The sequence below is a fragment of the Molothrus aeneus genome, chromosome 20 (genome assembly GCF_037042795.1).
Source record: "Molothrus aeneus isolate 106 chromosome 20, BPBGC_Maene_1.0, whole genome shotgun sequence".
Lineage (NCBI taxonomy): Eukaryota > Metazoa > Chordata > Aves > Passeriformes > Icteridae > Molothrus > Molothrus aeneus.
The window spans coordinates 7,539,467-7,553,054 of record NC_089665.1 but is presented as its reverse complement, the minus strand read 5'-3'; the positions used below and the strand labels follow the sequence as shown (position 1 = coordinate 7,553,054).

The window sequence follows — 13,588 nt, the reverse complement described above, 5'->3', positions numbered from 1 at the left end:
AAAAATAAAATTAGAAAAACAAAATAAAAAGCTTAAAAAATAGAAAAATTAAAAATAAAAACTAAATAAAATATAAAATTAGAAAAATAAAAAAAGACCGTCAAAAAAAGAAAAATTAAGAATTAAAAATTAAATAAAAAATAAAATAAAAAGCTTTAAAAATAGATAAATTAAAAATAAAGGTTAAATAAAAATAAAATTAATAAAATAAAAAAAAGCTTTAAAAATAAAAACTAAATAAAAAAAAATTTAAAAAATTAAATAAATGCTTTAAAAATAAAACAATTAAAAATAAAAAATAAAAAATAAAATTAGAAAAACAAAATAAAAAGCTTAAAAAATAGAAAAATTAAAAATAAAAACTAAATAAAATATAAAATTAGAAAAATAAAAAAAGAGCATCAAAAAAAGAAAAATTAAGAATTAAAAATTAAATAAAAAATAAAATAAAAAGCTTTAAAAATAGATAAATTAAAAATAAAGGTTAAATAAAAATAAAATTAGAGAAACAAAATAAAAAGCTTAAAAAATAGAAAAATTAAAAATAAAAAATAAATAAAAAATAAAATTAAAAAAATTAAATAAATGCTTTAAAAATAAAACAATTAAAAGTAAAAAATAATAAAAAATTAGAAACATAAAAGCTTTAAAAATAGAAAAATTAAAAATAAAACTTAAATAAAAAAGAAAATTAAAAAAATAAAATAAAAATTAAATAAAAACAGTAAACGTTCCATAAAGGATAGTGCCGTAAAGCGCGACTGTCGTAAAAGCGGCCGTAAAGCGCGACTGTCGTAAAAGTTGCCGTAAACAGCGACTGTCGTAAAAGGGGCCGTAAAGCGCGACTGTCGCAAAACTGCCGTAAAGCGCAACTGTCGTAAAACTGCCGTAAAGCGCGACTGTCGTAAAAGCTGCCGTAAAGCGCGACTGTCGTAAAAGGTGCCGTAAAGCGCGACTGTCGTAAAACTGCCATAAAGCGCGACTGTCGCAAAAGGTGCCGTAAAGCGCGACTGTCGTAAAAGGGGCCGTAAAGCGCGACTGTCGTAAAAGGAGCCGTAAAGCGCGACTGTCGCAAAAGCGGCCGTAAAGCGCGACTGTCGTAAAAGGTGCCGTAAAGCGCGACTGTCGCAAAAGGTGCCGTAAAGCGCAACTGTCGTAAAACTGCCGTAAAGCGCGATTGTCGTAAAAGCTGCCGTAAAGCGCGACTGTCGTAAAAACGCCGTAAAGCGCGACTGTCGTAAAAGGGGCCGTAAAGCGCGACTGTCGTAAAACTGCCGTAAAGCGCGACTGTCGCAAAACTGCCGTAAAGCGCGACTGTCGTAAAACTGCCGTAAAGCGCGACTGTCGCAAAAGGTGCCGTAAAGCGCGACTGTCGTAAAAGGGGCCGTAAAGCGCGACTGTCGTAAAAGGAGCCGTAAAGCGCGACTGTCGTAAAACTGCCGTAAAGCGCGACTGCCGTAAAAGGTGTCGTAAAGCGCGACTGCCGTAAAAGGTGCCGTAAAGCACGACTGTCGTAAAAGGTGCCGTAAAGCACGACTGTCACGCTTTATGGCATCACGTTTATGGAACTTTAACAGTACTTTACAGCACTTTACGGATTTGATTTTGTTTTTCATTATTTTTTAATTAATTTTATATTTTAATTTTATTTTTATTTAATTGTTATTTTTAATTTTTCTATTTTTACAGCTTTTAAATTTTTTAAATTTTATTTTTATCTTTAATTTTTAGTTTTAATTTTTCTTTTTTAAAGGTTTTTAATTTATTGTTTTACTTTATTTTTTATTTAATTTTTAGTTTTAATTTTTCTATTTTTAAAGCATTTATTTTATTTTTTAAATTTTTTTTTATTTAATGTTTAGTTTTGATTTTTCTCTTTTTAAAGAATTTATTTTCTTTTTTAAATTTTATTTTTATTTAATTTTTATTTTTAATTTTTCTATTTTTAAAGCTTTTTATTTTCTATTTTTATTTTTATCTTTAATTTTTAGTTTTAATTTTTCTATTTTTAATGCATTTATTTTATTTTATTTTTTATTTTAATTTTTGTTTTGGTTTTGATCTTTTTATTTTTAAAGCATTTATTTTATTTTTTTAATTTAATTTTTATTTTTGATTTTTCTATTTGTAAAGCTTTTTATTTTATTTTTTAATTTTATTTTTTATTTAATTTTTTGTTTTAATTTTTTTATTTTTAAAGCATTTATTTTATTTTTTTATTTAATTTTTTATTTAATTTTTTGGTTTGATTTTGTTATTTTTAAAGCATTTATTTTATTTTGTTAATTTAATTTTTAATTTAATTTGGTTTAATTTTTTTATTTTTAAAGCATTTTTTTAATTTAATTTTTATTTTTGATTTTTCTATTTTTAAAGCTTTTTCATTTTTGAATTTTATTTTTTATTTAATTTTTAGTTTTGATTTTTCTATTTTTAAACCTTTTTATTTTTTTAATTTTGTTTTTTATTTAATTTTTAGTTTTGGTTTTTCTATTTTTAAAGCTTTTTATTTTTTTAATTTTATTTTTTATTTAATTTTTATTTTTGATTTTTCCATTTTTAAAGCTTTTTTTAATTAATTAATTTTTATTTTTGATTTTTCCATTTTTAAAGCTTTTTTAAAATTTTTTTATTTTTTATTTCATTTTTATTTTTAATTTTTCTATTTATAAAGCTTTTTATTTTATTTTATTTGGTGCTGTTCAGACCAACTCAAGCTGGTGATTGTGGTGGTGTTTGAGGGTCTTGCAGTTACCCTGATTAATAGGTAGAGATGATGTTTGGAGGCCACAGTGTTACAGGTAGGGGTTAAACAGTTTTTTAGGGTCTTTCAGGTGATTTTTCAGGGATTTTTAAGGATATTTCAAGGTTTTTTTTTCAGGAGTTTTTTAGGAATTCTCTGGAAATGTTTAGGATACCTTTAGGGCTTTTTCAGGGCTTTTAAAATAATTTTTAGGGTGTTTTAATGACTGTCTTACCGGGGCGCCCCAGCCACCCAAGGCACCCTGTGCCGGCGCCGCGGCGCTCCAGCCCAGCCTCCCGTCAGTGCCGCCCATGGTTGCTTCCCCTCTCCTGCCGCCGCCGCTGCATGGCGGGCCGAGCCGCGCCTTCCCCACCGCACCCTACCGCTTCAGAGCTGCTGGATGGCGCAGCTCCGCCGCCTCCTGCAACCACGGACGTCCCGGCGTTTCCTTCCATGGCTGCAGCCGCAGCCCCATTCCCGCAGCTCTGCCGCCTCCCGCACCCCCCGGCCCGCCCGCCGCCATGATGACTACCTGCGCAGCGGTAGTGACGGAACCCATGCATGCGCAGTTGCTACAACCCCAGCACCAATGATATCACTCCGCGCCGACTCATCGAACCACAGCGCTGCTTCTGGGATCAGCCGCACGCATGCGCAGTTCTATCTCCACGGCCCCGCTGCCACCCCCCACTGCTTTCGCCGCAGCTTTGATACAGCGCGGTCCCGGTTCCGAGCTGCTGCGTGCCGCTGTCTGGCCACAGCCGCCATCCCTGTGCCCTGTCACGCCACTTCTGCTGCCACTGCGTCTGTACACGGCACCACAGCAGGCGAAAACTGCGGTGCCTTGCATGTATCCTTCCGCATCTCTCCTTCTGCCAGGCACCAAGAGATCCCTCTGCAGTGCAGCGCATAACCGTGCACAACCGATACCTGATGTGCCTCCGTGTTTTCGCCTTCCACACTCCTAGCACCCAGTGGGACTACTTTGTGTCACGATTCATCTGCACAGCCACATCCATGCACACAAACCATGCGACGAGGAGGAGGAGGAGGAGGAGGTTGGAATATGACAGCTGCTTTAATAAATACAGGACAGACAGAGAATTATTTTGCCCCTGCAAATGCCAGCCCTTTGATCCCAACACAAAAGAATTTCGAAAAAGAACTGTTCCCAAATAGCTCCTGAGTCCCCTCAGTGTTTGGGACAGATTTCTCAACCCAAAATTAGACAGTAAACCCTGAAAATTCGCCAGCATTAATGCCAAAATTAGAAAACTCACAAAAATCTTTTGATAATTTTCAACTAACAGACTGGTGTGAAAAATGCCAATCACTTGCTTTTAAAATTTTTGAAAGTTTAATAGTAATAAAATGGTTATAAAAATAGTAATACAATTAGAGTAATAATAATTTGGACAATTTGAATTAGGACAATATGAGACAACAAAAACAAAGTGTTATGGATGTCCGGGTACCTTTTTCTGGGCAGCATGAGCCCGAAAAAGGACCCCCGTTAACAAAGGATTAACCTTTAAAAGCAATAGCCTGTTGCATAGTCATACACTTCATACATGGTGCATAAATTCCATTCAAATACAGGATTCTGTCTGGTCATCATCCACTTCTTCCTTCTAATCCTAACGGTGCCTTGGAGGCAGGAAGAAGTTCGTTTCTTCTGATAAGAGGGCAATAAATTCTTTTTCTCTGAAAGATTTAGGTGTCCCGTGGCTGCTATCTCGCTGCAAGTCCTTTCTTTAAAAAAAGTATCTTACATAGCATCATTTCTATTTTAACAGTTTTTGTAACCTAAAACTATATTTAACACACTACTTAAGAGAGTTAATACAGCATTACTTTCTAACACAACACATATAATATTAATTTTAATATTTCCAAAAAGCCAATCATAAAATACACGTATTTTTCACAATCCCCACTCTTATTCTTTGTAAATCCTTTGGCTTGAGCAATATTTCTTATCTACTTGCATCTTCTGGACTATGCGGGCAAAATAAAACAGGGGATTACACAAGGAAGAAATATAAAAATAGTTGCAACACATAAAATGAAAGACCTTAATTTCTTCTAATACATTACCCTACCAGCTAGGTTTTAACATTGTTTTCTAATTTTTGGACTGGTACCTGGGTTATTATATGCATATATATTTTTTTCTTCTTTGATTTCTTTTGCTTTTTCTAGAATGACTTTTCTGTGGTCATCAATTTTCAACAATTTGATATATTAAACTTTCTACAAACACCCCCTTCTTTGGCCAATAAATAGTCTAAAGCCAACCTATTCTGATACCCTACAGTTTTTGCTTGGCTTAGCTGACTTGATATTAACTCCAATGCCTGGGCAGCTCAGATAGTGCTGAGTAAGTTCAAGCAGCATTCCCAGACAGCCTCCATTCCAGCCCGGTTATCTGGCAAGGAGAGGCACTGGATTTGGTGTTACAGTCATCCTCTAACAATGGAAATGTTGCAAAATACGTAGCACCACATATTAAGATGGGATTAGAAGTGGGGAACCACAAAGAGTAGGAAGACAGGAGCAGCCTTAGAGCAGAGCCTCAGGCACTATTGCAGAAACATGTTTTCTGTAGCAGGGTTACAGCCACGTTACAGCCTTTGTTTGCTTGACAAAACCATAGATACAACCCTGGGTTTCCACATGTCTGTGCAGATCCTGCCATGCCCCCGACTCCAGGAGCAACCATCAACCCTCACAACTGCTGAGGATAAATCAAGATCTCATCTCCACTCTCATCAAGAGTGTGGAGGATTAGGAATTGTGCTTCCTGCTCCTGCAGGCACTGAGGAGATCCACACAGAACCCAACTGCTGGGAAGTCTGGAGTTGGAGGTTAAGAGACCCGATGGAAAAAAAACTTCTGCTCAATCTCTATCATGTTCTAAATCTTCTCTGCTCAGGTTTCTAAGGCTTGGATTACACCCAGGAATAGACTGGTGCTTATTAATTAATTCCTTTGAGGCTGTTCAGAGTCATATTTAACAACAGTCTTATTCTGGGTTTGTTGGTGCAGCGTTGCCATAAGGATGACAAGCAGGAACCGGTGTGGTGGATTACTGACTCCAGCCCACGGTCTGTCTAATCCAGCCTTGGCAGTGCAGATCCAAGTACCTCAAATGTGAGGGTTGCATCCTTTGCTGTGGAGAGTTATGGAGTTCTTGCCTCCTTGAAGAGGTTCCTCCCAGTCTGAGTCATTAGTGGCTGCTTTGCATTCTGGAACATGAGGTTTATGTCCCTCCAAAAAACATAATGGAAAGGTGGAGAACGCAACCCACAAAACTCTAGACCTCAGTAATTAGACACCCACAAGATTAGTTACACCCTGTATGAAAAGAAAAGTGTAAAAAGCCATTGCGAAAGTAATTCTTACCTGGTCGAAACAGCTGCCTTTCAGTGCCTCTGGCCAGGTAACACCTTGATTTTCTAGTCCCTCTTCCTTCAGCAGATCCTGAGCCCATTGCAAATGAGGACAGTGCCATTGCTCCAGATGAACCTCAGCTCACCTCTCTGCCTGTCATGGACCTGCTGGGACGGAATCTGACCCAGGTCCCCAGGTTGGTGCTGGGTCTCACATCATAACAAACCCTCCCAGAACAGCTGTTGTCTGGCAATCTTCTCCCCTACTGTCATTTCCAAATTAAAAGAAATACTCCCAAACTCCACCCTTTCCTTCTCTACATCCTCACTTACTCCAAACCACCTCCTTCTTCTCCAGAGTCTCAATCAATGCAGTGCAGTGACCAGAGGGAGCACAGACTTCACTTTCCTGCCTTTGGCTCACCTTGTGGTGGGAGCACATGAGCCATTTCCCAGTCCATTCCTTTGAATTCCTCTCTATTTCAACTCAGTTTAATTCCAAACCACAGGGATCACTTTACTCCTAGGAAGAGCATTTGGACTAAAATTTGTACTGGATTGTAAGCCAACATTTAGTTGAATTCTACAAGGACAGGACAGTTTTTTAGAAAGGGGACTGAGAGCTCTCTCTTCAAGGGACTTTTGTACACATATACTTTTTAACCAAGAATGACTCCCTATTGGTTTTAATGGTAAACCCGTAAACACAGAAAGAATTCTTTTAAGAAAAGAAAAGGTGACCCTTGTTTTCAGCAGCCCCACAAATAAGCAGCGCTGTGTGCTCCTGTGCTGTGTGTGCAGGCAGCAGCCCCAGAGCAGGAGCCCTCCCTGCCCATTTCTGTGTCACTGAGCTGGGACACGGCGTCCACAGGCCAAGAAAACACCAAGGACACATCCCAGGCTCCTCCTGCTCATGAAATGCATTTTATGGCTCTGCTGAGCCCATTCCTGATGAGTGATGTGCCTGCAAGGACGCTGGCAGCAGTGACAGCACGTTTGGAGGCTGCAAGGACCCCGTGCTTTGTGACCATGTCACCATCACCCTGCTGAGGTGCAAACAGCAACCTCAGACAGATTTCCACATAGCCAGGTGCTTCAGTTGTGCCCTGGACACACAGCCCAGGCACAGCTGTCCCAGCAGAGGGAACAGCAGGGACAGACCCCCTTGCTCTGGGCTGGGGGGGACCCAGGGCTGAGCTAAGCACAAGAGCAGCCTGGGGGTACACACTGGTGAGCAGGACAGTGTCTGCTCTCTCCTCTGCCAACATGCAGTTCAAAGTCTGAATCAGTGAATTTTCTCATTTTCCACTCAAAGGAGGACATGGCAATGGGGCTTTGGGCAGAAAGGGACAAATTGGAGTCTACTCCTGCTCTAGGATTCTCTAGGATAAAATCCCTGTGGCTTGAAATAGTGCTGTGAACACACAGAAAGCTGAGGGGAAAAAAAGGTATTATTTTTGGCTGAAAGTCTTTATGGCTGATGCAGGAACTCTCTCATTAGTTACTCATTGCCTCAGAAAGTCTCATAAAACAGCCAGCAGAGCCCAGCAAATACTTCAGTCTTGTGGGAGCTCAGAAATCCAGGAATTGAACGAGGCCTTGAACCCATTTTATAGACTTACTTCTTACTAAACGATCATAAAATATTAAAATTCAGACCCTATAAATAAGGAGGGAAAAGAACAGTGCATTTCCCAGCAGAAGCAGCCTCTCCAGAGACTCTTCTCAAGGTAAGTCCAGTGCTACCTGATCCAGAGATGGGTTCCCCTGCCTGACAGGTGATCAGGGACAACAGACTCATGTAATGGAGATTAGAGACATAAAACCCCTTGAATCTGCTCTGAACTGGAAAATGCCCTGCAACAATGGACCCACTTTATTCCCTGGTGACCCTGTGCCTGCTGTGGGGCTCTCCCCGGGGTGTCTGATGGCTGCAGGGATTAACCCCTGCAAGCCCTGGGCAGAGGCAGCAGTGCTGTGACCCTCTCTCCCACAGAGCCAGCTCTGCTCGGAGATGGCGCAGAGACGCAGCCTCGCCCTCCCTCACGGAGTGCCCGTCCTTGCTCTTTCCTTCCTGGCATGTGTGGCCACAGGTAAGCAATGGAAAAATCCATCCTGGCTTTGTCCAGGCCCCATCACACCAGTTATTGAAACTGCCCAGGGCTGGGTGATGTGCCACAGCAGCATTTTGAGTGTTCTGGAGATCATCCCCAGAGGACTGTCTGAAAACTGACCTCTGAAAGTAGCAGAGAAAGGAATGGGGAAATGTCAGTGTTTTCCAGGATTATTGTAGCAGGGATGATGAGGCCACAGTTCCAAACCTGCTCTAAGCAGTGGTAAGTGTGATAGGTTTGGAACACCTTCAGACAGGGACCTTCAGACTTCTTTATATTCACAGGACCTTAATACCTTTATAATCTGAGCAATATTTTAATTTATTATTCTATGGCCCAGGCTGCAGTAGCGAGTTTCATCCCATTACAATAATTTATTTCCCATACTGGCTGTTCATTTAGTATGTCCTGAGGTTTGTACCTTTGACAAATTGCAGCTCTGCAACAGCCAGGATACAGCTGAGGAGCTGATTAACTCATTTATACTCCCAAGGGCATCCTGCTCCAACTGAAAAACAGAGTATCAAAGAGTGAGCACAGTGGTGCTGCAGCAGTGATTGGCAGCAGGAGGGTGATGGGATGGGAATGACCTTTGGCTGGGTGTCACAAGTTCTGGCTTCAGACATTTTGTTGTCTCAGGTCAGGCCTTGGTGTTCTGGTAGTCAGCTGCAAAAGGCTGATTTTTATTTTAAATAACTGTGGAGGGAGCTTTGAGATGAAGACAGGTTTTTGTCTCAAAAACTAACATTCCACCTGAAAACAGATTGAAACCTGAAAGTCTCATCCCTCCTCCAAGGTCGAAGCACGGAGAAGCGAGCGTGGCAGCTTTTGTGGGAAGAGTATGGCTTAGGATGCTTAAATGTCCTTGTCCTCCTTCTTCTGCAGGTGTGGAACTGTCTGTGAATAACCACGCTGCTGACTTCACCCTGTCTACAGGGCTCAGCCCTGCCATCTCCCTCTCGTGCCTCGTGCACAACAGCAGCCAGGCCGAGGAGCTGCTCTGGTACCGCGGGGCTGGGCAAGTGGATCTGAAGGATGGCAATAAAGTGAACATCAGCAACATCTGCATCTCCCCGGTCAATGAGTCTGACAACGGGGTCACCTTCACGTGCAGGCTGGCACGGGACAAGGCTGTGCAGGTGTCTGTGACCCTGGATGTGCAGTGTGAGTCGCCGTGGTGGATTCCTGTGCGGAATGGCTGGGGTGGGATGGAGTCCTGGGCAGAGCAGCTCTGTCTGGGCGGTGTTTTGCACCCTTGTACGCTGTCTTCACCAAGAAAAAATGTGTTTAGGAGGAGATAACTCACGTGATAAGACACTCCCTTCCCACAGTGGTGCTTATGGCTGATCTAAGGGCTCTTTTATAGGAGTGGGTGGGTACCTTAAGAAAGATACTCTGGATATGTCCCTGCCTCCACCTAGGTTATTTCCCAAGGATACAAGTCAGGGCAGAGGAAATACTGGAGTGAAAGTCTCTGCCAATGACTGCCCTCCTCACTCCCAGGGATCAGGAAAGGCTGCACTACTGTGATCTGTTAGACCACTGAACAAGGAGCACAAGGGATGTGAGAAGGGAACTTATTTTGTGTTAAATGTGGGCATTCTATGAGGCTGGAGCAAGGTGGGGTCAGTCTCTTCTCCCAGGTAAAAACTGATAAGAGAAAATAGCTTCAAGTTCTACCAGAGGAGGCTTAGATTGGGTATTAAGGAAAATTCCTTTACTGAAAGGGTTATCAAGTCCTGGCACAGGCTGCCCAGAGCAGCAGTGCAGACACCATCCCTGCAGGGATTTAAAAGATGTGTAGATGGGGCACACGGGGACATGGTTTTGTGGTGGCCCTGCAGTGCTGGGTTAATGGCTGGACTCAATTTGAGAAGGCTTTTCCAACCTAAATGGTTCTGTGATTCTATGAGCAGCATTATTAATGTCCTGTTGAACTGCATTCCTGTGAACAGTCCCTCCCCAGCTGAGTGGAGAGGAGACCCTCCAGGTGGAAGAAGAGAAAGATGTTACTCTGACCTGCAACTCCAAATCCAACCCTCAAGGCCAAAGCACCTGGTTAAAGGACAACCAGAGCCTGACCCTGCAGCAAAGTCACCACAAGCTGTACCAGACCAGTGAGGTCTTTCAGCTCTCCATCAGCAAAGTGCAGAAGTCTGACAATGGGACCTACACCTGCCTGGTGGAATCACGCCTGGGAAATGGGACAAGGGATTTCCACCTCATAGTTGAAGGTAGCAAGGCTGCTGCTGATTAATAAGCTTTGCAAATAACTCTCTGTTCTCTTTTGTAATGACAACAATCCATTTATATTATGCAGTGTAAGTTGAGTGTGGTAAATTCCCTGTGTGGATTTCTGAGGGCACAGCAACAGCAAGGAGCTCTCCCTGCACCTGTGCCTGGGACCACAGCACAGGAAGGGCCTCTCCTGCTCTACCTGTTGTTCAAAAGCATTTGGCAAGTGTGACCTGGGGCAGGATCATCCCACTGCTGCTCTTCCCTGCTGACAGGGCACACTCAAAGCACCTCAGGTCTTGTGTGAAGCATCTTACTGTGACCACAGGATTCTGTCATGCCCAAATTGCTGCTGAAGGCATGAGAAGTTGTGCTCCAGAGGTGACTCCAGGGGCTGGGTGCTCAGGGCTCAGACTGGTGGCACTAAATCACCTCTGTCCAGACCCCTTTGATTTCTGTCCTCCTGGCACAGGGAGGGAAGCAATGTTACCTGTGTCAGTGGTACCTCTGGGCTGCCTTATTTCTGAGCATAACAGTGCCTGGGGGATCTTCTTCAGGAGCTGATGTTTCAATCCTTCTACAGTTCACTAAAACGCAGGCTCAGCTCCCTCCTCTCCAGGGGACTAACACACAGAGTCAGTCTGTGGACAGCAGGAAGAGCAACAGTTAATTCAGCAGTGACAGCTGTGGGAAAAGAAATGTCTTTCCACAGTTCTGTGAAATGTTCTGGGTTATGTGACTGCACAAATTTCTCACATATCCAACTTCTTCTTTCCTGACAGATAAAAAACCTGTTTTTCCCAAGGAGGCTGTTATTGCTGCTGTCGTGGTGGTTACAATCACAATACTTTTTGGAATTGTGGCTCGAAAAGATAAATTTCTTAAGGTATGGAAAGCTCTAGTTTCATAGGAAAAAACCAGTATCGTTTGCTGCAGTGCCCTAGTTTTTTTCCTACCTTTTCTATTCTATTTCATAATGTTGCTTTTCACTGTTAGAAAACTGCTACAAACTACCTCCTGCTTTAGAATTACCAGTAGATAAATCAAGTATTAGATATTTCATGTGGAAGGCATTATGTACTTGCAACATTTGTAACAATATCCCCACTGACAGGAAACGTGAATGATGACAGGACTGCTTTTTTCTTTTCTTTTCAGTGCTTCAAGAAACCAAAAGAAACAGCTCTGTAAGTATTTGACTGCTTATTCACACTTATTCCAAATGAATTCCTTCTTTAAAATTAAGTTCACTCAGCATAATAAACCCACCGTGCTCTTGCTCTGGCTGGTGAACATCAGCCCTGTCCCAGCAGAGAGGGGTCCCTGGGAACAGGACAGGACACACACAAATCCTGCCCTTCCCCGGCCATCCCAGGGCTCTGGCTACCCCTGTGTGTAACCATTGGAAGGGAAAAATCCCTAATGTCATATCCTCAGCCTGCTGGCAGCTTTCTGGAGCTGAACACAGCCCTGATGAATTCAACTTACTTGTGGCTCTTTTTTTCTAGGAGGTGATTTTTCGTTTCTTCTGTTCATTTTGCTGCAGGTAAAGAACACCCAGAAAACATCATTTCTAGTGGTCACCCAAAGCCACTGCGTGAGATGATGAGACAAAGCACTGAAACTGCTTTTTTGGGATAAAGTTTATATGTTTTTTCAAAATATAAGTGGTTCTTTGCATCTGTTGATTCTAAGCTGCTGCTTAGAGGGTCAGAACTGTTAGAACTGATCACTGGGAACCTTTCCTTGGAGCACCCTTCAGGTGGGCGGGCTGCATGAGATGATGCCAGCTCTTTCCCTCCAAGCTTATTCCAACAAGGAATGCATGTGCAGTCAGGCATGTGGATTGTGGATCAGTCTGCAGAGCAATCTCTACTGCATTGTGATGCTGATGCACACAATAAAGCGAGGTGTTGGGCTGACAGCTGCTTTCTGTGCTGCAGTGCCATTCCACAGGACTTTGGGGTGGTAGCCACCAACTCTCTGCCCCTTCCCAATGATCCTGTGGGCATCTCAGCTACTCTTGCCAGGGCAAAAGCTGCCAGGCACTCAGCACTGCTGCTGCACGTCCCATCTCCATGGCTCACCAGGGTCTGGGGCAGCCCCGAGCATTTGATGGCACATGGTGAAGTTCCAGTGTGATTGCTCCAGTGCCATGATGGGTGGAAAACATCTCCATCCATCTCTTCCCCCAACAAATGTGCCACTCAAGCACTTTTCTCAAGGTCCTGGCAAGCTGTTGAGGCCTCATCATGCCTTGGAATAGTCCATTACTAATGCTGTCAATAAATACTGCCTGCTGTAAATCAGTTTGAGACAGTGAAGCACCAGCACTCTTCTCAGAGGAGCGGGCAGTTCCTCAAGAGGAAAATTCAGCAGCTTGATCTGGAATGTGATCCAGAGCCTGTCCTTGACTCACCAGTGCTCAGGGAGGTCCCTCAAGGTGCCACAGCGGTGCCACCTCATGTTCCTGGGCACTTGGCCTCAACACCACCAGCTGTGGAGAGCTGTGCCAAACCCTCCTGTTGATCTGCCACAGCACAGGGGGTGACACCGTGCGGACAGAGCTGGGGACAGCGGGATGGGGGTACTCCGGATGGGTGCCACTCACCCAGGGTGACCAGCCCTGCAGAGCCTGGCACTGACACGAGCTTGTGCCACAAACAGCCCCCAGCACTGACCCTCTGTGGGGCGGGGAGGCCACGGACTGCAGGAAACGTGGAAGGTTCTGGAGCCGGGGTTGTGTGGGTGTGAGGGGTCCCTGTGAGGTGCCAGTGTGAGCGATCTGTGCAAGGGGTCGCTGTGAGGGGCTGGCAAAAGGAGCGGGTGAGAGGGGTCCGTGTGAGGGGCCGGTGTGAGCCATCTGTGTGAGGGGTCCCCGTGAGTGTACAGTGTGAGCGATCCCTGTGAGGGGCTCGCTGTGAGGGGTCGTTATCAGGGATCGCCGCCAGGGATCGCCGCCAGGCACCAATATCTAGCGCCAGCGTGGGTGTTCTCTGTGAGGGGCCGCCCCACCGGCACTAAACGTGTCCCTCGCCTCTCGCCGTCCGCCCTCCCGCCGCCGCTCCCCCCCTCGCCCCCGGCCGCGGCCCCGGGCCCCTCTT

The 13,588-nt window shown here is 43.5% G+C and overlaps 1 protein-coding gene across 1 annotated transcript; it reads left to right on the top strand.

Moving 5' to 3' along the window:
• The first annotated feature begins 8,144 nt into the window (after nt 1-8,144).
• Nucleotides 8,145-11,675, top strand: TMIGD1 (transmembrane and immunoglobulin domain containing 1). The gene is made up of 5 exons (XM_066563320.1): nt 8,145-8,228; nt 9,135-9,413; nt 10,205-10,483; nt 11,267-11,370; nt 11,643-11,675. The coding sequence occupies exons 1-5, from the start codon at nt 8,150-8,152 to the stop codon at nt 11,673-11,675; spliced, it is 774 nt and encodes a 257-aa protein (XP_066419417.1). The 5' UTR covers nt 8,145-8,149.
• The last annotated feature ends 1,913 nt before the right edge of the window (nt 11,676-13,588 follow it).